The sequence below is a fragment of the Mustela lutreola genome, chromosome 7 (assembly GCF_030435805.1).
Source record: "Mustela lutreola isolate mMusLut2 chromosome 7, mMusLut2.pri, whole genome shotgun sequence".
In the NCBI taxonomy this organism is placed as follows: Eukaryota; Metazoa; Chordata; class Mammalia; order Carnivora; family Mustelidae; genus Mustela; species Mustela lutreola.
In genome coordinates, this window is record NC_081296.1 from 56487234 (window position 1) to 56511180 (window position 23947).

The window sequence follows — 23947 nt, forward strand, 5'->3', positions numbered from 1 at the left end:
TGCCATGTAAGTAACACCAAAGGGACCAGACCGAGTGGGAGCTTGGTCTTCCTGTGTTGTTTCTCCAGGGTAGTTTTACAGGTAGATGATAAATTAGGGATTGGTAGTCACTCAGATTTCTTTGAAATTGCAAAATTATTCTTTCTTGGTATTGGGAAGAAATTCTTCAGCGCATTTTAACTTTTTTTAAAATTTGAAGTATAATTAACATATAGCATAATATCAGTTTCAGGTATAACTTGAGAACATTTTGCAAAAATTGTTTTCTAAGAAGTGGTTCTTCCATCTCTGCATAATGCAGTATTACAAGCGTATTTTTGTGGTTAATTTTCCTGGGTAAGGAAGGGTGAAGTGAATATTTAAGAAATAGAATTAGATATTTGACTAATTGCACTTTACCAGTAATTTAGCCCTTCTGTTTCTTGGTCACTCAGGGTTTGTTTTTTTTTTTTTTTTTTTTAATGTAAAAAAAGAAATAATGTTGGTGTGCCAAGTGGGTTAAATTAATTCATTAATCAAGTGAATGTAAAACAAAAAAAATCCGGTAAATAGTATTACACTGTCTGACTCACCAGGGGAGTGATGCTGAGGAAGGGGATTCAGAGTCTGAAATCGAGGATGAGACTTTTAATCCTTCAGAGGATGACTATGAAGAGGAGGAGGAGGATAGTGATGAAGATTATTCATCAGAAGCTGAAGAATCAGGTTAGTCTATAGGAAAAATTTTTCATGGCTTTCTAACCTGCTGTCATTTTTGGAAACTCAAAAAGGAGGAAAGAATTCTGGCATTCCATTCCTATCTAAAGACTAATGCTTAATCAATTTTATTTTAGACTATTCCAAGGAATCATTGGGCAGTGAAGAAGAGAGTGGAAAGGATTGGGATGAACTGGAGGAAGAAGCCCGAAAAGGTAAATTTTTTGTTTGTTGCTTATTTTTGAGGTGCAAATTTTTAGCAGATTTTAGTATTTTGAAATGTTATTTGCCTAATACATATAACAAAAGAACACTATAAAACTCTTGTGGAGTTATAGCCGCAGCCTTATCAGAGGAGCAGATAAACTCTGGAATGCGTCCACTCTTCCAAGTGGCGTGACTCTGTAACAGATGCTTTCTTCCCAGACCCATAGCTGGGATAGCCATGGAAAGGCTCCAGAATTAGGCCATCCAGTTTCCAAATCTAAGTCCTGTAATAGTTTAATGTTCTGGACCTCCTCTGGGTTGGGACTGCTTTTGTAATACCAGTTTAATTACTCTGAACCCAAACACCAGATACAAGTTAAAGGTGAAAAGGAAATATTATCTACTGGATCCCAAGTATTGGGATAGGTACTTCACATAGATTGCCTTATTTAATCATAAAATAATTTTCCATCATACAAGGCTCAGAAAAGTTAAGTACTTGCCCAAAATCACACAACCAAGAAGGGACTAACAGATTAAACCTAAGTTTGATGGCAGAGTGCACATTGTAGTGGTGCATACTGTCATGTACTATTGGGTATCAGCGCTAACCTGTCACTAACTAGTAATGCCTTTCTCCTATTTAGCGGACCGTGAAAGTCGTTACGAGGAAGAAGAAGAACAGAGTCGAAGTATGAGCCGGAAGAGGAAGGCGTCTGTGCACAGTTCAGGCCGTGGCTCTAACCGTGGTTCCAGACACAGCTCTGCACCCCCCAAGAAAAAGAGGAAGTAACTTCTGAACTTTGGTCCTCAGTTCCATTCTTTATGCAGCCAACCCCTACAAATTTTACATGACATAGAAACTGTATTTTTCCTTTTTTTTTTAATTTTTTTTTCCTTTTGAAGTTTGGCCATTTGTGTTTATGGGTTTAGGGGGCCATTTGTGTGGACCAATCTACTCGGGGAATTCCAGGCCCACCAGGACACGTGCCAGTGGCCCCATCCAGATGGCGAGGGAGGAGGTGTTCTTGAAGAAGGGCAGAGGCTTCCACTGTTAATAAGTACCGTTTCATTCCTCTCTCTTCCTGCCACCTTCTGCCAGGACATCGATGGCTTCTGACATCTTATTCTCTGATGTCTCAGAGCTGTATTTCCAAGACATTGGTACAAGGTGACCCCTAACTACCTGTACCATGGTTCTTGACCAGCAGATCCGAGCCTCCATTCTACCCTACTGCCATGACCTTCCTCACATCTCTACGTCCCATCTTTGCAGTACTCAAGAAAAGGTTGTTGGAATTTGCTAAAAGTTGTGATAAATCATACCACCTGAGCTAGTGAGGCAGATCCAGCTGGTAACTCCGTCTGAGTTTCCTGCTTTTTGGCTTCACACAGATAGAGGTGTGTCTGCTGCCTTGCCTTGGATGACCTAAGAAGCAGTGGCACTCCCTGGCTCGGTTTCCTCCTCCTCACAAATTCACCCATGGTACCATGGTAGGAGCAAAATTACCACTGTTTCTTTTCTGATGTATCTGAGGAAGAATGGTTGTGCCTCACGTACTACTTCTAGTGAAACCTAGAAGGAGGCTCAGAGAAATCAACATTGAGATCTGGAAGGGGCAGGTCATGCCTGGGGCCTAGAATACCGATGAGAAAAGAGAAGAGGAAGGGAGGCCACGTCTACAACACAGCCTCTCGTCACTGCTGCTCCTTATTTTTACTGGTCTTGCATTGTCGTGTATTTATCACAGTTTCTGTTGAACAGCTTTTTAAGTATTTGGGGAGTTTATCTCACCATCCTCCCCCTCCTGGTTCTCTGCACTCACCTGTCCCACTGCAGTTCCTTCTGTGTTCTGTGACTTTAAGAGAAGGGGGGGGGGAGGGGTTTCGGATTTTATTTGTTTGTTTGTTATTTTTCTCCTTAGCAGTAGGACTTGATATTTTCAATTTTGGAAGAACTAAAAGATAAATAAACTGTGGTTTGTTTGTTTTTTTTTTTTTGGTGGTTGTTTTGTTTTTGTAAACTCCCCTTTTGTGAACATTCTTTTGCAGTTCCTGAAAGCAGGCCTGCTTCTCACTTGGGAGAGTGTTGAGACGTTAGACAATAATGCCTTTGTCGGGGGAGGGTCACAGAAATTGGCTTTCATCCTTCTAAGCTTTTGTCATTAGGTTGAGAGATACCAGACAGCACAGTAAACCAAATGCATGGTATAGCAAGTTACTTTATAAGAGACTTTTTACTATGGTTCCCTCAGAAAGTTTAGAATGGACTAGTACTTGCTCCATCATGAAAACGTATCTTCTGTCATCTCCTTGTAAATAGCCTGGAGGGCGGCAGCAGCTTGAAGGGACACCTTCAGCCTTCCTATTTGGGTGACCTGATCTCCAGGGCTGACAACTGTTGGGAGAGGAAAGGCAAACAGGTTAGGTGGCAGCACTGTTCAATTAGAAAACACTTACCTAACTGCCATGTGCTGTGTGTGGGGATGGTGATACTAAAAGTCATTCCCTCACAGGGGGCACAGTCTAGCGGAAAAGAAGGGAGAGCACAGTACAGTATGCAAAGTGCTCTGATGAAAACTCTGGGTACTTTGGGAACACACAGAAGTGGCACCTAAGCCAGGATGGAGGAATCAGAAAAGGCTTTCTAGAGACAGTCCCTGAGCTAAGTCTTTTAAGATATCATAAGCACAGGCCAGGACATGAGAACATGACAAGTTTAGAAAGCTACAAGAAGTGGCAGTAAAGCTCTGTATATATACGGGGTGCCTTTGGTGGCTCCATTGTTAAGCATCCAGGTGGAAGACCCTGTGAAGAAACAGAAGGATCCCCCATAGAGTGATATGGAAAGTCAAATGGTGTAAAAATGGGAGAATGGCATGCATGTATGTATTTTTTCCCCTTAAAGATGTTACTCCTTTATTTGATAGAGTGTGCACCCCAGGGAAGAGGGAGAAGCAGACTCAGGGAGCCTGATGTGGGACTTGATCTCTGAACCCTGGAATCATGACCCGAGCCAAAGGCAGACATCCAACCAACTGAGCCACCCAGGTGCCTGAGAATGGCATTTAAAAAGGAGAATGAGCTTTAATTTTAGAGATTAAGAAAGGTCAAGTAGGATGAATAAGGAAACCAACTGGATTGGGCAGTTAGGAAAATTGGTAAGAACAGAGTCAATAAAACATTTGGATGAAAACTTGATCATTTGTTGTTGTTTTTTTTTATCATTAGTTTTTTAATAAAGATTTTATTTATTTGACAGAGACCACAGGTAGGCACAGAAGCAGGCAGAGAGAGGGGGGAAGCAGTCCCCTGCTGAGCAGAGAGCCCATGTGAGGCTTGATCCCAGGATCCTGGGATCATGACCTGAGCTGAAGGCAGAGACTTTAAACCACTGAGCCATCCAGGCGCCCCATGAAAACTTGATCTTAACTGAACAGTGTAGGCATAGCCAGAACAGAAAATATTTTAAGGAGCAGAGTTTGAAAGTGCTAAGAGAAAAGAGAGCTTCAGGGATAGAAAGCAGTGTTTTGTCTTTGAAATCAGGCCAACATGATTAAAGCCTGAGTGGAAGGAAGGGCAGCCAAAATAAATTACTATAAATTTTTCTTTTGATTATTAAAAAAATCAGAATAATTGAGACATATTCATTGGCTTTAGAAATGTTGAAGTCCTGACCAGAAAAGGCTTTAGGGGATGTTTCTTCTCTACAAAGGGCGCTGAAGCCAGGAAGAGTGCAGCATGTCTGGGGAGTGAGGACAGGCATCGAACTTGGGAGTACAAGTTAAAAAACAGGTGACAGAGACCACACTCGCCCTGTGCAAGGGAGCCAACCCTGTCCTAAATATTCCTCTCCCACAAGCCTTCACTTAAGCAATCCCTCAATCCTCTGGACGAGCCTGTGAGGGAGCAACGCTATTCTCCTTTTGCAGTTGAGGAAACCTGCATAGAGAGGTTACATGACTTGCCCAGTACCTCAGCTGGTAAGGTACTAGAGGAATAAAATGAAGAATCTTATCTACCTACCAGCTAGTTTGAACTCTGTAGCCCCTGGTCTAAAAAGTATCCCTCAAATCTCATTATAATTTTATATCATGACTCTGTACACATGTACGTAAGAAAGTGTCACAAAATTATCTGTGTGCAGAGCACTCATATTTTCTACAGTTTTTCCCCCTCAGTTCTGGTCATGACTTACTAATTTAATTTCACTATCCATTATTTGGTTGGTAAGGACTGGCAGTTTGAAAACCTTTGGTCTAGTGGCTAATTTTCAGACCCTACTACAGCCTTGCAGATAAGGTAAATGTGAAATCCCAGACACGCAGGGTTAAGAGCAGTGGGACTGGACAGAACAGGCCCACCTAAAGGCATCCAAACGCAGATATTTTTCAAGCATGCCAGTCTTGCAGCAAACAATGTTAAAAACAGATTTAAGAAGAAGGTGGTGATCAAACTTTCTGTAAAGAAACACTGTAGCAGATGGAAATGGGGTGGAAGTGGGGATGTAGTCAAAACTTTTCTGAAGCAGGATGGTTAAGATTTGGTAACTAAAAAAAAAAACCTCACCCCAAAAAACTCAGTAACAAATACCATGAGGTGTGTGAGGGAGTAGGTGAGTTAGTGTTAAAGAGACTAGGGGAAGGGTCGCACATTAAAACGAGAGGGTGTTGGGGCGCCTGGGTGGCTCAGTGGGTTAAAGCCTCTGCTTTCGGCTCAGGTCATGATTCCGGGGTTCTGGGATCAAGCCCCACATCTGGCTCTCTGCTCAGCAGGGAACCTGATTCCCTTCTCCTCTCTCTGCCTGCCTCTCTGCCTACCTGTGATCTCCGTCTGTCAAATAAATCAATCTTCAAACAAAAAAGCGGAGGGTGTTTGCTGTCTTTACAAACCTTATATGCTTACGATAAATCAGAAATTCTGATGTTGAAATTTGAAATTAAAAGAATTGGTCTTTTCAAAATACCCCTATTTCAAACACTGGAGATTTTCATAAAAGATTGTATTCTGGTTGTCATGAGACACATGGGCTAAAATATACAACTGACTACTCATGTTCGATCTGGAAATAAATACAGCTACAGTTATTTCAATATTAAATATACAAACTGGATTTGGATCCAAATCCAGTTTGTATCATCATCTTCATAGTGGTAATTATATACTGAAGGTAAAATCGGAAGAGAATTTGTGATTAGGCTGATTCCCTTAGAAAAAAGTGAAACAGAGAAGCATGAACGTTTATTACTCACTCTCTAGCTCTTGCTCTACACCGTCTCTTCCTGATTGCATGATCTGCCACAGTTCCAGAAACGCATATCCTACTTCTTGACATTCTTTCTTTTCATCGTCCAGAGGATCACTTACCACTGTAAACTTTAAACTAAAGGAAAAATTCCATTTAACTCAGTACTGCTGATGCTGTAAGGTTTAAAATACATACATAATGATAAAGGTAATCATAAATTATACAGTGTTTTCCCTGAATCAGTTTTCCCTGGCCTTCATCTTACATAACTGTAATGGCAAAAGAGAAGGAACTGGTGTATTTTAAAGGAATGACAGGTCTGGAAAAGAGGGAACTAAGACTCGAGATGATAGAGTTGATCAAGCTGTCTCAAACCTGTTCAGATAGGGGTACCTGGGTGGCTCAGTAGGTTAAGTGGTTAAGTGTTCGCCTTCACTCAGGTCGTGATCCGTGAGTCCTGGGATCTAGACCCTGCATCAGCCTCCCTGATCAGCAGGGAGCCTGCTTCTCCCTCTCCTTCTAACTGCTGCTTCTCTCTGTCAAATAAATAAATAAAATCTTTAAAAAAGAAACCTATTCATATAGGATGCTTCTAAGATAGCTTACAACTCTGATGAAAGATGTGTCATGGACAGTGAAGGTGTTGCACAAAAATCAAGATTATAGGAGAATTAGAAGAGTTCTTAGATTTCTAAATAAAATTTGGGTATCAAGCCAGAGCAAAGGAAAACAGAAGGAATACAGAATTACAAAACATATAAAAAGTGTATTCCTATGAGTTGTATGTCTGGAGACGGCACCAGAGTGCAGGGCACAGCGCCCACGAGCAGCCCAGAGTCCACCGCACTCATTATTCTCCTGACTCAACTCAGCGAAGAAGGATACAACAATCTAGAAACTCGATTTTTTTTGAGATAAAATGCACACATAAATTCATCATTTTAACCATTTTAAAGTGTACAGTTCAGTGTGTTTTAGTAAATTTAGTAAAAACAGTGTGTTTTAGTCTCCAGGAGACCACCAGTTGACTTTCTGTCTCTCTGGGTTTGCCTATTCTGGACATTCTGTATCCCTATTAATTTTTTTAAAAGCAGTACTGGGAGCTAATAGTGCTAAGTGAACAAGAATAGGACTAAAAATAGGACTTAAAATCACAGCTAAACAGAATGAAGCTAAAAAGAAGAAATTCTTCTGAAAGTGACCCATTCTTAGCTCACAAAGTAATATCCATTTGTGATGATGCTTCTGTATCCTTACTGAGAACTACAACAATGCAAAGGGATAGTGCTAACTACCTGAACAATTTTCACCTTTCTAGGTACAGGGCACAATACCAAACGCATGCATTCATTCATTCTTCGTTTTTTCATTCATTCATTCATTCATTCATTCATTCACAACTCTGAGATCAAGACCTGAGCTGAGGGCAAGTATCAGATGCCTAACTGACTGAGCCAACCACCCAGGTGCCCCCCAAGGTGCTTTAGATAAACTACATTAATTATTTCAGTTGTATCCTCACAGAAGCCCTCAAGCCAAGTAATATTCGAAATTCACAGAGCTAGTAAGTGGAAGAGCCAGGATTCAAAACCAGGCTTTCTCTGATTACAAAGCCAATGTTCTGTCTGCTGTACATCAATCGAAATCTAAAATTGAATAGAAGGTTACAAAAAGAAAAGGGAAAAAGCTACCACTGTAAGGAAATGAAGGAAGAAAGTATTCTAGGAATGCTGAGAGAAAAACGGAAAATAACTAAATTCAACATTGAGGCAGAAGGGAAACAAAATGCTTTACACTTTCAAAAGTTATCAGTCAGCTTCTATCTGTTTAAGTACACAGTGACACTGAAGTCAGATGCACTATTTATTTCTGTGGCTCCTTCTTCAGTCCTTTCTATGACTAACTGGAGACAAAGTAAATGCAAATTAAACAAATTTATTGGGCTAAAACACCAGCCCTGTATTATTTCTTACCCACACACTTTAAAAGGAGGCAACATTGCTAGATCTTGCCAAAAGCAAAAAAAAAAAAAAAAAAAATTCAAAGAGATGCCCACTTAAATTTGAATTTCAAATTTCAGCTGAATGGTGAATAATTTTCTTAGTATAACTATGTCCTGTGCATTTCATTGGGAGCTTCTAAATTGAGGCCTCTTCACACCAGAGGAATAACAGGGACACGTCCCTAAAATTGATAGTACACCTTGAATTTACTTCAATTACGTCAAAGTAATCCTGTAAAGAAATAATTTTAAAAGTCTGAACATGTAGGGGCTTGGGTGGCTCAGTCAATGAAGCATCCAGCACTTGATCTCAGCTCAGGTCTAGATCTCTGGGTCATGAGTTTAAGCCTTGCCTTGGGCTCCATGCTGGGAGTTTTCTTTAAAAAAATTAAATATGGGGGCGCCTGAGTGGCTCAGTCGGTTAAAGCCTCTGCCTTTGGCTCAGGTCATGATCCCAGGGTCTTGGGATCGAGCCCCACATCGGGCTCTCTGCTCGGTGGGGAGCCTGCTTCCCACCACCCCTGCCTGCCTTTCTGCCTACTTGTGATCTCTGTCTGTCAAATAAAATCTTAAAGAAAAAAAAACTAAATATGAAATTACTATCATAAAGACGTAATATTTGGTAAGCTAGCAATGGTACTGTGTGAGATATAAATTATCTGAGAATGTCAAAGGGTTTTGTCCATTCCTTACAGAGCACTGTCAGTATTCAAGTATTTGCTGTCGCAAAAGCAGTGTCATCAGGGGCTGGCACGGGTGAGAGAGGAACTACACCGATGAGATTCATCTAGTTTATCAGGTGGCTGCAAACATGAATTAGCCTCAAGGAGATGAGAAATCCATCCAGTAAGTTAATACAAAAGAAGTTATTAGAATATTCAATATCAGTGCAAAACCAACTGAATTCCTGGGTGGATAATATCTCCCTGCTTTCAAAGTGGAATGCAGATGCTTACCGTCCTTGCTCTGGATCTTGTTTCTTCAGCATGGCGAACAGAAACTGCCTTCGGCCTTTTTGTTCCAGTGGGTCCAGGTCTATCACTGCAGTAAGGATAAGACAGGAGAAAAGTGAAGAATCATACACTGTTGCTATATGGGCACTAAGACCTTCATAAGTGGCATACATAAAACCATGACAGTAAAGAGAGATTGGCAATCGAGGGCTCACGGCAGGCCACCTGTTTTGGTAAATGAAGTTTTTACTGAATACAGCCAACACCTATTTGTTTACGTATTATCTATGGTTGCTTTCCAACTACAGTGACAGAGCTGAATAGCTGTGACAGAAACCATCTGGTCCACAAAGCCTAAAATAATTACTACCTGGCCCTTTAAGAAAAAGTTAGTTGACCCTGATAAAAAAGAAGCCTTGCAATCTGCCTGGAAAGCTGTTCGGCCGTTGTGCCAAGATAAACGTGCTCCCACCACTCTAAAGCTGGAAAAATCCCAGGAGACTGATTTCTTATGGCCATGCAGAGGTTTGAGTTTTGTAGCAGGTTCAACTCAAGGTGCCTGTCTCAACACCCACCCTCTCCCTTCCTCCTTATTTATATATGGGAATGCTGCATCCTCAAATACATTAGCATATGTTTTCCAGCCTCTTATTTAGCTAGGTTTGGCTGCAGCAAAATAAGTTCTGGCTATTGTGTTATGTATGCTTAACAGGCTCAACTAGGAAGCATCCTTCCTTCTCCCCGGCAACCAGGAAGGGTGACAGGCTCACCAAAAGGATGGAAGACAGGCGCTAGGTTGATCGGAGGGCAGGATAGGAGTTTGGACCCTGGTAGGATCGCATATTCTCAGCCCTGGACTGTCCCCCCTCAGAATTCATTTTATGTAAGTAAGAAATAAATTTCTACCTCATATAAGGACAGGATATACTTAAGGGGTCGGGGAGAAGGAATAGACAACAACAAACAGCTCTTAGAAATCTAGGACAAATTTTCAATGACTGGAAGTTAAGACTAAGGAAATCTGAGGGACTACCTGGCTTGGTCAGTTGGTAGAAGTTCTTGATCAAGCCTTGTGAGTTTGAGCCCAGGCTGAGGGTAGAGTTTACTTAAAAGAAAAAAAAAAAAAAAAAAAAAAGACTACACCTATTAAGGGGCGCCTGGCTGGCTCACTTGGTAGAGCAGGTAACTCTTGATCTTGGGGTTGTAAGTTTGAGCTCCAGTCCCATACTGGATGTAGAGATGACTTAAAAAACCAAAACAAAACAAACAAACAAACTATATATATATATATATATTTATTTATATATTTATTTATTTATAGAGAGGAGTGGGGGTAAGGAGCAAAAGGAGAGAGAGAGAGAGAGAATCTTCAGCAAGATCCATGCCCAGGGCACCTGGGTGGCTCAGCAGGTTAAGCCTCTGCCTTGGGCTCAGGTCCTGGGCTTGAGCCCCGCATGGGCTCTCTGCTCAGCGGGGAGCCTGCTTCTCCATCTCCCTTGGCCTGCCTCTCTGCCTACTTGTGATCTCTCTCTCTCTCTCTGTCAAATAAATAAATAAAATATATTTTTAAAAAAAGATCCATACCCAGTGTGGAGCCTGATGTGGAGCTCAGTCTCACAGCCTTGAGATCATGTCCTCAGCCAAAATCAAGAGTCAGATGCTTAACTGACTGAGCCATACTTAAAAATAAAATCTTTAAAAAATTAAGGAAATTTCCCCAAAATAGAAAGGCTAGAAGTGGGATTATATGAAGAAAATGAAAAAATGAGGGGCGTCTGGGTGGCTGAGTTATTAAACGTCTGCCTTCAGCTCAGGACATGATCTGGGGCTCCAGGGATCAAGCCCCACATTGGGCTCCCTGCTCAGCGGGAAGTCTGCTTCTTCCTCTCCCACACCCTCTGCTTATGTTCCCTCTCTTGCTGTCTCTGTCAAATAAATAAATAAAATCTTTAAAAAGAGAATGAGAAAATCAGAGGATTAATTTGAAAGATCAAAAAACTCTACTAAGAAAATGAGAAAATCCTGGGGACAAAATTATCAAAGAAATGCAATGAAAATTCCCAGAACTAAAAACCATGAGCTTCCAGACTGAAAGAACCCCTGAATGGCTAGAACAATTACAGGAAAAATATACACATTATTCTAAAATTTAAGAATACTAAGGAAAAAGATCAAATGCTCAAGTTTTCTGGACAGGTAGAGGTAGTTTTCATACAAAGGTTAGACTCCTGGCAAAGATCATGGACCAACTGCTTCGAAATTCTGTACTTGATCTTAGCCAAAAGGCCGAGAAGCGATGCTTCGAAATTCTGGATAAAAATGTTTTCAGAGGGGCACCTGGGTGGCTCAGTGGGTTGGGGCCTCTGCTTTCGGCTCGGGTCATGATCCCAGGGTCCTGGGATCGAGCCCCACATCGGGCTCTCTGCTCAGCGGGGAGCCTGCTTCCTCCTCTCTCTGGCTGCTTCTCTGCCTACTTGTGATCTCTGTCTGTCCAATGAATAAATAAAATATTTTAAAAAAATGTTTTCAGAATACACTTCTATACTTGGTCTAATTATCATTAGGCTATATGGGTAGAATAGATTTCATGCAAGATGATCCCAATGTACTTCTGATGTATGCTTTTTTTTTTTTTTAAGATTTTATTCATTTGACAGAGATCACAAGTAGGCAAAGAGGCAGGCAAAGAGAGAAGGGGAAGTAGGCTCCCTGCTGAGCAGAGAGCCCAATGCCGGGCTCCATCCCAGGACCCTAGGATCATGACCTGAGCTGAAGGCAGAGGCTTAACCCACTGAGCCACTCAGGCACCCCCCAGTGTATGCTTTATTTAAAAGCTACTGGAAAATATGACCCATTAAAATATAAAAGTGAATCAGTGGATGACAGAGAACCCAGGAGATAAGAAACCCAGTATGAGAGAATTAAATCAAATTCTCCAAATGCAGCAGCATGATAATAGCTGAATGGTGGGCTGAAGAGAGGTCTTCAAGGGAAAAAAAAAATGATACATTCTTTGACAGGTTTGATTGTTTGAAAACTTGGAAAGGCTGTTGGAGGATGTGAAAAGAACTACAGTGGGCATAATGAAGATAGTGCAAATGAAAAATTGAGACAAAAAATACAAAAAAAGGATTTTAACTATGACATACTACTTGGTTCTGAAGAATTAATATTTACATATCCATAATAATAGAAACAATTAAGATTGGATTAAATAAAAGTTATGATCCAACTCTATGGGAAGAAGGAAACATGGGTACAGGATAAGAGAGAGAAATTTTGTATGTCATGATAGGAAGTCAGCAGATAATATCTAAAATTGGTGAGTCAGGAAGCTGCAACAGAAGCATTATTCAGAAACATAGAGTTAAATAATAAGAAATAGCAGAAAAAGTGAAAAGAGTGTGGTGGACCACAGAGAATGGGGAGGGAAACAGGGAGTGATTTGTGTAGAAGGGATGAAAAAAGGGATGGGGACTGTTTCATTTTAATTAAAAATTTTTCTAGGCCATTTGATATTTTATTTTATTTTAAAGATTTTATTTATTTATTTGACAGAGAGAGATCACAAGTAGGCAGAGAGGCAGGCAGAGAGAAAGAGGAGGAAGCAGACTCCCTGCCGAGCAGAGAGCCCAATGCGGGACTCGATCCCGGGACCCTGAGATCATGACCTGAGCTGAAGGCAGCGGCTTAACCCACTGAGCCACCCAGATGCCCCCTATTTGATATTTTAAAACCATATGCATAACCCTACTTATATCAATGGACAGATCATCCAAACAGAAAATCAACAAGGAAACAGTGGCTTTGAATAACACATTGGACCAGATGGATGTAACAGATATATTTGGAACATTCCATCCTAAAACAGCAGAATACACATTCTTTTCAACTGCACATGGGACAGTCTCCTGAATAGATCACATTTTAGGCCACAAAACAAGTCTCAACACATTCAAAAAGATCAGTCATACCATGTATCTTTTTTTTTTTTTTAAAGATTTATTTACTTCAGAGAGAGAAAGTATACACGTGGAAGGGGCCAAGGAAGAGGAAGAGAGAAACCCAAGCAGACTCCACACTAAGTGCAGAGCCTGACACCCCAAGATCATGACCTGAGCTGAAACTGAAAGTTGGATGTCCAACCAGTTTTGCCACCCAGGTGCCCCACCATATATATCTTTTCTGATCACAGTGCTACGAATTAGAAATCAGCCACAAGAAAAAATCTGGAGAGAGCACAACTACATGGGGATTAAATAACATGCTACTAAACGATGAATGGGTCAACCCAGAAATCAAAGAGGAAATAAAAAAATACATGGGAACAAATGAAAATACACTGGTCCAAAACCTTTGGGATGCAGCAAAAGCTGTTCTAAGGGGGAAGTTTATAAGAATACAGGCCTAATTCAAGAAGCAAGAAAAATTTCAAAAAACCACCTAACATTATACCTAAAGGAACTAAAAAAAAAAAAGAACAAACAAAACCCAAAACCAGTAGAATGAAGGAAATAATAAAGATTAGAGCAGAAACTAAAAAAACGGAAACTTTAAAAACCAACAGAACAAATCAATGAAACCAGGACCTGGTTATTTGAAAAGATGAACAAAATTGATAACCCTTTAGCTAGACTCATCAAAAAGGCAGGGGGAGTCAAACAAAACCAGAAATGAAAGAGAAGAAAAAACAACTGACACCACAGAAATTCAAAGGACTGTAAGAGAATATTATGAGAAATTACATGCCAACGGATTGGACCACCCAGAAGAAATGGGCAAATTCCTAGAAACATATAACCTCCCAAAACTGATTCAGGAAGAAATAGAAAATTTGAACAGACCGATTACCAGAAATGAAATTGAATCAGAAACAAAAAAAAATTCTCAAAGTCCAGGACCAGACAGCTTCACAAGTGAATTTTACCAAAGAAAAACGCTTCTGAAGAAGCGTTAATACCTCGTCTTCTCAAATTATTCCAAAAAATAGAAGAGGCAGGAAAACTTCAAAACTCATTCTATGAGGCAGGCATTACCCTGAAGCCAAAATCAGATAAAGAGAACTATAGGCCACTATCTCTGATAAACATAGATGCAACAAACCTCAACAAATATTAGCAACCAAATCCAACAATACTTTTAAATGATCAAGTGGGATTTATTTCCAGGATACAAAGGTATTTCAATATTTGTAAATCAATCAATGTGATACATCACACATCAATGAGATCATTTCAATAAATGGAGGAAAAGCATTTGACAAAGTACAATATCCATTCATGATAAAACCCCTCAAGAAAGTAGGTTTAAAGGGGAACATTCCTCAACATAATAAAGGCCATATATGAAAAACCAAAAATGAAAGAGCTAACATACTTAATGGTGAAAAACTGAGAGCTTTCCCCTGAGACCAGGAATAAGATGAGGAAGTTTTTATTCAACACAGTACTAGAAGTCCTAGCCCTCAATCAGATAAGAAAAAGGAATAAGAAGCATCCAAACTGGTAAGAAAGAAGTAAAATTTTCACTATTTTGTGGATGGCATAATACCATATATAGAAAACCCTAAAGATTCTACCAAAAAAACCTACTAGAACTGATAAATGAATTTAGTAAGGTCATAGAATATAAAATCAATATACAGAAGTCTGTTGCATTTCTTTATTATTATTATTTTTATTTTAAGTAGGCTCCACACTGGGCTTGAAACCACAACCCTGAGATCAAGACCTGAGGTGGGATTAAGAGTCAGACACTTAACTGATTCAGCCACCCATGTACCCCTGGTTGCATTTCTATACAGTAATAATGAAGCAACAGAAAAAGAAATTAAGAAAGCAATCCCATTTACAATTGCAACAAATATAATAAAATACCCAGGAATAAACTTAACCAACGAGGTGAAAACCTGTACTTTGAAAACTATAAAACAATGATGAAATTGAAGGTAACACAAACAAATGGAAAGATATTCTATGCTCATTGATTGGAAGAACAAATATTGTTAAAATGTCTACACTAACCAAAGCAATCTACAGATTTAATGCAATCCTTACCAAAATACCAACAGCATTCTTCACAGAACTAGAACAAATATTCCTAAAATTTGTATGGAACCACAAAAGACCTTGAAAGAAAACAAAGCTAGAAGTATCACAATTTCCCAGGTTTCAAGCTATACTGCAAAGTCAAAGTAATCAAAACAGTATGGTATTGGCACAAAAACAGACACACAGATCAACAGAACAGAACAAAGAGTCCAGAAACAAACCCACGACTATATGACCGATTAATTTTTGACAAAGGAGGGCAAAAATATGCAATGGGAAAAAGTTTCTCTAAAAAACGGTGTTGTGAAAACAGAACAGCTACATTTTAAAGAGTGAATCTGGTTGGGGCGCCTGGGTGGCTCAGCTGGTTAAGTGTCTGCCTTCGGCTCAGGTCATGATCCCGGGGTCCTGGCATCAGGGTGTACATTCAGCGGGGATTCTGTTTCTCCCTTCCCGCTTCCCCTCTCCCCAACTCGTGCCCCACCAAAATAAATAAAGAGTGAATCTGGACCACCTTCTTATATCATACACACAAATAAACTCAAAATGGATTAAAGACTTAAATGTGAGACCTGAAACTATAAAAATCCTAGAAGAGAGCATGGGCAGTAATTTCTCATACATCAGCCATAACAACTTCTTTCTAGATGTCTCCTAAGGCAAGCGAAATAAAAGCAAAAATAAAAATCAAAATAAAAATCTTCTGCACAGTGAAGGAAGTAATCAACAAAACTACAAGGCAACCTACTGAATGGAAGATAGTATTTACAACCAACATACCTGGTATGGGGTTAGTATCCAAAATACACAAGGAACTGCTACAACTCAACACTCAAAAAATAAACAAACTAATTTAAAAATGGGGCAGAAGACACGAACATTCTCCAGAGTAGACATCCAGATGGCCAACAGACACAGGAAAAGATGCTCAAAATCACCCATTATCAGGGAGACGCAAATCAAAACCATAGTAAGATATCATCTCATAACTGTCAGAATGGCTAAAGAACAAGAAACAAGTGTTGGCAAGGATGGGGAGAAAAAGGAACCCTCTTGCCCTGCTGGGGAGAAAAAGGAACCCTCATTCCCTGTGGGAATGCAAACTGGTGCAGCCACTGCGGATGGATCTACAGAGTATAAGACTAAGTGACGTCAGTCAGTCAGGGGAAGACAAATACCACAAAATTTTGCTTATGTGTGGAATTTAAGAAATAAAACAAAAAGACAAACCAAAAAATCATACTCCTCAGTATAGAGAACAGAAGGTTACTGTAGGGGAGGTGGCCAGGGGGCACGGGGGACATAGGTGATGAGGATTAACAGGATGCTCATCTTGATGAGCACCAAGTAATGTTACAGTTGTGGAAGCACTATGTTGTATGCCTGAAACTAATACAACGCTGTATGTTAACTATACTGGAATTAAAATTAAAAACTTAATTAAAAAATAATAAAAAACAAAAAGCTTAAGTAAAACCATATGCATATATCACTTTGATAAATAAAATGGTTGCATCCACCTCACTGGAAGTGCAGAGCAGTTCTGACCCCTCAGACTCCTCTCCCGGCCAAGCACAAGGCATGTCTTACCTTTGCTGAAGTGAAAGTGGATCTCTTCTCCTGCCCTTGGCTTCCTCAGGGACACTGGGGTCTCCGTCTCTGACAAGGGTAGGCCGTAGAACTTGTACTCTACATACACCTGCTTTACATTTTCATCACACATCACTTCGGCCTCTGGGTAGAAGGCCAGGGAGACGATTTCAATACACATCTTCTCCGAACCCTGACAAGGAAAGTATTTATTTATCCTGTAGGTTAGCGATGCTCCTAGTGTTCCTACTCCATCTAATGAACACGTTACTCCCTCAGAGAGCAATCACAGCCATATTCCATCTAACGTAGTCTTTTTTTTTTTTTAATTTGATGGGCAGCAAAGTTAAGTTTACTGAGCAATAGCTCAGAGCTCCAGTAGAGGGAGGGGACCTTTGAGGGTTGCCCCCATCTCCCATATCCTTGAGATTCAGTTTACTGGTCAACTGCTACCCAGAGCTTCCTACATCCACCAAGTGCTGGCCCCAGAGCAGGCTGCTCCAGCAGTCCTTCCATGGCAATGCCAGTCCTTCCAGCCCTACTGCAGTTGCTACCACAACCACCATCCTCTCTTTGGACTGTGTCTGGGTCCCTTTTGCATTAGAGACACCAGGGGGAGGGCAGACATTTCTCGAGTTTCAAGTCAGAAGCTGAGGGTAATGTGAAGTCCTCCCTTTCCCCAGTGTGGCAGCAAGTCCTGTCATGACACTAGTAAGGGGTCAATCCGGGATGGCCCCAACTGGCACAGTGCTCCCTTGTCATCTGGGGGTTCTCTCCTGTCCTCTGGGTTGCCAGGCCAATGCCCTCACTTCTCAAAGATCTACCCCCACTCCCACCTTCACCTCTCTTAGGAAGCAGGCGGAGCTCCTGGGCCTTCTCCTAGGAAGCCCAGGAGGCAGTATTTCTCAACAGATCTACTTCAGAACAACCTGGGTGACGCTTGAAAGCTACTTGATGCCCTCTCAACAGCCCTCGCACAGCCCTCCTAAAATCCCCAACATGAAAACTAGCATGTTTTCCAAAATGTGGGTTTTGACATTTATGGGTCAGTTAGGTGGGTTTCACTAGCATTTTTTTTTAAGTGAAAGAATAAGATAGGCTAGGATAGAATGAAATGGAATAGAACAGAAAACAGGGGAGTTCATGGCAAATGATAAAGGTAAGCCCTGTTTCTCAAAGCTTTTGTTTATATATGATTATACTGGGCACATGTAGAAATGTATTTCTTATAGTGACTGACATTTAAATAACATAAGAGCCACTCTTAAATCACATTGCCTAAGGTGGTTCCTGACAATCTGTTTAACTTTTATTTTTTAATTTTTAAAAAAGATTTTATTTCTTTATTTGAGATAGAGCATGTGAGCACACAGCAGGGGGTGAGGGGGTATAGGGGCAGAAGGAGAGGGAGAAGCCGGCTCCTCGCTGAGCAGGGAGACCAATGTGGGGCTCCATCCCAGGACCCCAAGATCATGACTTGAGCCAAAGCTCAGATGCTTAACCAACTGGGCCACCAAGGAAGGTGTCCCTCTAACTTTTAACATTTATGTATCGTTTATACACAGTAAAATACAAAACCTAAATGTACAGTTTTGACAAATATATGCAAGTGTGTAATCAACTCCCTAATCAAGATACAGAACCATCACACTAGAAAGTTCCCTAATCCCACTGTTGTAATTTTTTTTTAATTTTAAAAAAGATTTTATTTATTTATTTTAGAGAAAGAGTGTGTGAGTAGGGGGGAGAGCAGAGGAAGAAGGAGAGAGAGAACCTCAGGCAGACTCTGCACTTAGCACAGAGCCCGGCGTGGGCTCAGTCTCACGACCCTGAGATCATGACTTGAGCTGAAACCAAGAGTCGGATGCTTAACCGACTGAGCCACCCAGGCCCCCAAGTAAGCTCGGTTTTCATATTTAGTTTCTCAAATAGCATTCTTGGGTCCACAAGGTTTTTCCAGAAAGAGATCTTATTTAAGAGCCTCTAATTCTGAATAATATTTTAAATGTAATGTCTGAGTGTAGTTCAAAAACTTTCTGACCAGCTGACTGCTTTTCAGGTTCATCTGAGAGGTGGCTTGATTTAGAAACTTTGGCTGGAGATCAGCTCTTTTGCTAAGTATATCTATATCCTGGACACATTAATTAATCTTCCTCTCCTTCATGATCTCAAAGGTGTTATACTCCTGTTCCAACATCTCATGGCTCTGATCCATCTTATAAGCATTTCTCAAGATACTAATTATGTAATGGCTGAAGAAAGATACGAAAGATAAAAGTTCAGAAGAAAATAGACTTAAGTATTTGCTATCTTAATTGCTTAAGGCTACTGATTTTGAGTGGCTTCTCCCCACTCCAACATACTTTAGTTGCCTAAAAATCCTCAGTACAAGTTCCAACTTTCAAGAGTTTTCTGACCTCTACAAAAGCAGGAATGATTTCACTTTTCTGAATCCTCACAAACCTTAAGAGTTTCTATCACATAATCTAACCACTTGATTCTAGGTCACACTACATTTATATTGTTTCTAATGAAGTTCGTAATCCTCAATCAAATTTCAATCTTTCATTCAGCTACTCATTCAACAAATATTTATTGAGCACCTACAAACGTGTCAGGGAGCATTCCAGTGGATCAACAGAGAGATTGTTTCCTACCTCACTTGTAACCCCACAAGATTCTAATACAATGATTGTTAAATATATCTGTATATATTTAGTTAAATATCTATATCTCTCTATCTATCTATCTATGTGTGTGTGTGTGTGTGTGTATGTGTATCCCCAGTTAGTTCCACAAGAGATCTGAGGCTGTAATGTTTAATAAATAATTGCAATTTCAGGTTTTATTTTATTTTTGTTTTTGTAAAAGATTTTATTTATTTGACAGAGATCACAAGTAGGCAGAGAGGCAGGCAGAGGAGGGGGGTGGGGGGGACGGGGGGGCGGGAAGCAGGCTTCCCTGAGCAGAGAGCCTGATGTGGGGCTCGATCCCAAGACCCTGAGATCATGACCTGAGTTGAAGGCAGAGGCTTAACCCACTGAGCCACCCAGGTGCCCCTTATTTTATTTTTAAAGAAAGATTTTATTTATTTATTTATTTATTTATTTGTCTGCGTGTGTGTGCGCGCACGCGTGCGAGAGAGAGAGAGAGAGAGAGAGAGCGAGTGCAAGAGCACAAGGAGGGGGCCGGGGGCAGACAGAGCAGAGGCAGAGAAAGAAGTAGACTCAAAGCAGAGACCCCAATGCAGGGCTCGACCCTAGAACCCTGGGATCATGACCTAAGCTGAAGACAGATGCTTCACCCACTGAACCACCCAGGTGCCCCAGCCAATTTCAGGTTTTAAAGATTAGGTCCAAAACTTCAGAAATGGAATGATCTTGCTGAGCTTTTCCACAAGTAATCCTTTCCTCTTTTCCAGCCTCTTCCTACCAAGGTAAACCTGCTCTCCTTGGGTGGATTGAGGAAATGGGCATCACTCAGGCTGGAGATGAATTGTAGCACACAGTGAAGGAGGCAGGCAAGGGATCCAAATAAAGGAGAATTATTGAAGCAAGTCCTCATTTATACCAAACCAAGATAGTGATCCTTTCATCAGAGACTGTATCAAGAGACTTCTATTCATTCACAATGTAAATTTAACTAAATAAATTTAATTTCCCATCAGGTTCATTAAAATTGCATCATTGGGGTGCCTGGATGGCTCAGTTGGTTATGTGTCTGCCTTCAGCTCAGGTCATGGTCCCGGGTCCTGGGATGGAGTCCCACGTGAGCTCCTTGCTCAGCAGGGAGCTTGCTTCTCCCTCTGCCTGCCTCTCCCCCTGCTTGTGCGCTCTGACAAATAAATAAATAAAATCTTTAAAAAATAAATAAATAAAATGAATTATTTTCACCTATGTGGCTGTTATGCACAATATCATTATTTACAACCTTGTCTCACACTCAATGATTACCCTGGTGTACTTACTGCCTTAGGACATTTCAGAGATACCGGTGTCACTATTTCATCACTATCTGTAGTTTGTGCTTCACTGACTTCAGAAGCCTGTTCACAGGATTCTTTATCTACAAGAGAAAAGGCTGCAGTTACAGAACTATTTCCAAGCACCCTATCTAGCCCTCTACCTACCTCTTCAATCTATTCTCTGGCCACTGGTTTTGAGTACCTGGGTTTTGGCTTCATTTACTGAGAATCAAATCCTCTTTTTCAAAGATTCACTTATTCAGAAGCTTCCCAAACAAGGAGTTCACTTTTGGAAAGAAAGAAAAGAAAAGAAAAGAAGAAAAAAGAAAAAAGAGAGAGAGAGAGAAAGAAAGAAAGGGAGGGAGGGAGGCAGGGGAAGAGAAAAGACGAAAGGAAAAGAAAAAGGAAGGAAGGAAGGGAGAGAGAGAGAAAGAAAGAGAGAGAGAGAAAGAAGGAAAGGATGAAGAAAAAAGGGAGAGAGAAAAGGAGAGAAGGAAGGAACAAAGGAAGGAAGGAAAGAAGGGAGAGAGAAAAAGAAAGGGAGAGAGGGAGGAAGAAAGGAAAGGAAGGAAGGAAGGAAGGAAGGAAGGAAGGAAGGAAGGAAGGAAGGAAGAATGGAAGAAAGAAAGAGAAAGAAGGAAGAATGGCAGGAAAGAAAATAGAAAGTTGGTCCTTTCGTAGGGACTGGAGAAAATGACCAAGTCAAAAAAAAAAAGCAGTGTAATCAGGGTATGGCAGATTGTATTTTCCAGACAGGCTCAAACAATACCTCCCGTCCCACATGCTCTCGTTATGTAACCCTAATATTCCTAATATTTTTTATTAAACATTTGAAATTCCCTTTTGTAGAATGACTTCCAGATCTTTTGCTCATGTTTCTATAGGGTTGTCTTTTTCTAATTGATTTGTAGGGGTTCTGTATATTTTTTGAATTTGAGCCTTTTGTTTGTTACATGTGTTGCAAAGATCATTTCCGTTCTGTAGCTTGCCTGCTTAATCTTTTGCTAAACAGAAATTCTTACTTTTAAAGTAGTCGACTTTGGGGTACCTGGGTGGCTCAGTCAGGTCATGATCCCCGGTCCTGGGATCAAGCCCCGCCTCCTGCTCCCTGCTCAGCAGGGAACCTGCTTCTCCCTCTCCCTCTGCACCTCCCCCGCCCCCCCATGCATGCACATTCGCACTCTAATAAGATCTTAAAAAAAAAAACAAGTCAACTATCAATATTTTTTTATGACTAGTACATTCTGTTTTTATTTTTCAAAGTAGTTGTACTGTTTTACATTCCATCGGTAATGTATGAGGTTTCAATTTTTTCACATCTTCACTAACACATGGTACAGTCAACCTCTGGAATATATCAGTTCTAGCTGGTGTGTACTGGTATCTCACTGCTATATTATTTTGCATTTTCCTCATAACTAATGCTGTTGAGCATCTTTTTGTATGTTTATTAGCCATTCAAGAATATTCTTAGTGAGGGGCGCCTGGGTGGCTCAGTCATTAAGCATCTGCCTTTGGCTCAGGACAGGATCCCAGGGTCCTGGGATTGAGCCCTGCCCCAGGCTCCCCGCTCTGCGGAAGCCTGCTTCTCCCTCTCCTGCTCCCCCAGCTTGTGTTCCCTCTCTCACTATCTCTTTCTGTCACATAAATAAATAAAATCCTAATAAATAAATAAATAATTTAAAAATCTTCAACAACAAATAAGAATGGGAGTTGGATTTTGTGATAGGCTTTTTTCTCTATTGAGATCATATTATTCTATTAATACAGAGTATTAAATCAATTTTCTCCTGTTAAACTAAATTTGCATTCCAGGAATAAATCTCAGTTGATCATGGTGAGCAAACCTTTTAATATTTTTATATTTTGTTGGATTGGTTTGCTAATATTTCATTTAGGATACTGCCTCTATGTTCATATTGAATAGTGGTCTATAGTTGTCTTTTCTTTTTATGTTTTAGGCTTGCTTTGGTATTAATACAATACCACTTTATAACCGATTTTATTAAGACAATACCACTTTATAACCAAATCGGTTAGAAAGTTTCCCTTGCTCTACTATTCTCAGAAAGAGACTATGAAGGATCAGCATTTTTTCTTCCTTAAATATTGATAGACTTCATCAGTGAAACATCTGGAACTGAACTTTTTTATTTGGGAAGATTTAAAATGACTAATTCTTGTCTGTACTTTTCATATGTCAACACGGATCTTCTATTTCTTCTTGAGTCAGTTCTAGTAACTTGTATCTTTCTAGTAATTTGTAAAGTTATTCATAATATCATTTTATAATCCATTTATTGCAGAGTCTATAGTGGCTTCACATTGATTCCAGATTTTGCTCATGTGTCTTTGCTCTTTTTTTCTTGATCAGCAATATCAATTAATTGCTTCTCAGCTCAAAATAAAAACTACATCACCTGCTCTGCAATGATAGAGTTGGACCCTATAAATTTTTATTCTTTGCCAGCTGGCACCATGTTACATTTTGTCAGTAGACAGCACAAAAGAAACACTGGAGGAGGAAAATGTTTCTCTTCCTGGTTCCAGTACACAAGCAGAGTCCTGCAGAAGAGGACTTTGCTCCTACAACAGGCTTCTGTAACTTAGTGCCTTCAGCAGCTCAACAGTTTCCTGCAGAACACATTCCTAGTAGCACCTGGTTTCTGCACCAACCAGTTCTAGCAGTTTCCAGGGGCCTGCAGTACATGGGACCTCCCTGTGAGCAGTTCTCCTGGTATAACCTTCCCTCCCCCATAATCCTCCAGCCAAAGTAGCTTTGCAGTGAAATGCCACTGGCATGGAACCTCTTTGAGAATGGTTTACTTGCAGTGTTCCAGACGTCAACTTCACAGTTTCTTGGGAGTTCTGATGTACACGCAGAGCACACTTCTGTGCCATTCAATAAAATATGACTTCACTCCCTCCAGAGAAGTCTGGATTTCAGCTCTGAAAGGAGTTGTCTCCCAGACCTATCTCTTCTTTAGGTATTCTGTCTCAGCTCTGGGGATTAATGGATGCTCTTTAAATCTGCTCTTCTTGTATTTTTTAGAGTTCTTTTTACTTCTTATTAGTCAATTGTCACCCACCTCCACCCAGTTCAATCTCCTGTTATAGTCAATAACTCTTTAAACTTCTATTCAAATTACTAAGCAATTTCTTGTTGGATCTTAATTAGTATAATTATTCTAGAAAAAAGCTTATGAAATTTTTGTTGTTGTTTTCCTTTCTTTTTAA

General features: G+C 40.4%; 2 protein-coding genes across 2 annotated transcripts in view; one reads left to right on the forward strand and one right to left on the reverse strand.

Annotated features, from left to right (window-relative positions):
- The window catches only part of SUPT16H (SPT16 homolog, facilitates chromatin remodeling subunit), a 39834-nt gene extending 36934 nt beyond the window's left edge, over positions 1 to 2900 (forward strand). The window contains exons 24-26 of the mRNA XM_059180956.1: positions 576 to 705; positions 834 to 911; positions 1551 to 2900. Of these exons, the coding sequence (XP_059036939.1) occupies positions 576 to 705; positions 834 to 911; positions 1551 to 1696 (354 nt within the window). The 3' untranslated portion in view covers positions 1697 to 2900. The remainder of the gene's footprint in view (positions 1 to 575; positions 706 to 833; positions 912 to 1550) is intronic.
- A 211-nt stretch (positions 2901 to 3111) lies between these two features.
- The window catches only part of RPGRIP1 (RPGR interacting protein 1), a 37163-nt gene continuing 16327 nt past the window's right edge, over positions 3112 to 23947 (reverse strand). Inside the window, exons 11-15 of the mRNA XM_059180957.1 lie at positions 20714 to 20811; positions 16747 to 16939; positions 9110 to 9194; positions 6156 to 6286; positions 3112 to 3301 (exon numbers count right to left, since the gene is read on the reverse strand). Of these exons, the coding sequence (XP_059036940.1) occupies positions 3189 to 3301; positions 6156 to 6286; positions 9110 to 9194; positions 16747 to 16939; positions 20714 to 20811 (620 nt within the window). The 3' untranslated portion in view covers positions 3112 to 3188. The remainder of the gene's footprint in view (positions 3302 to 6155; positions 6287 to 9109; positions 9195 to 16746; positions 16940 to 20713; positions 20812 to 23947) is intronic.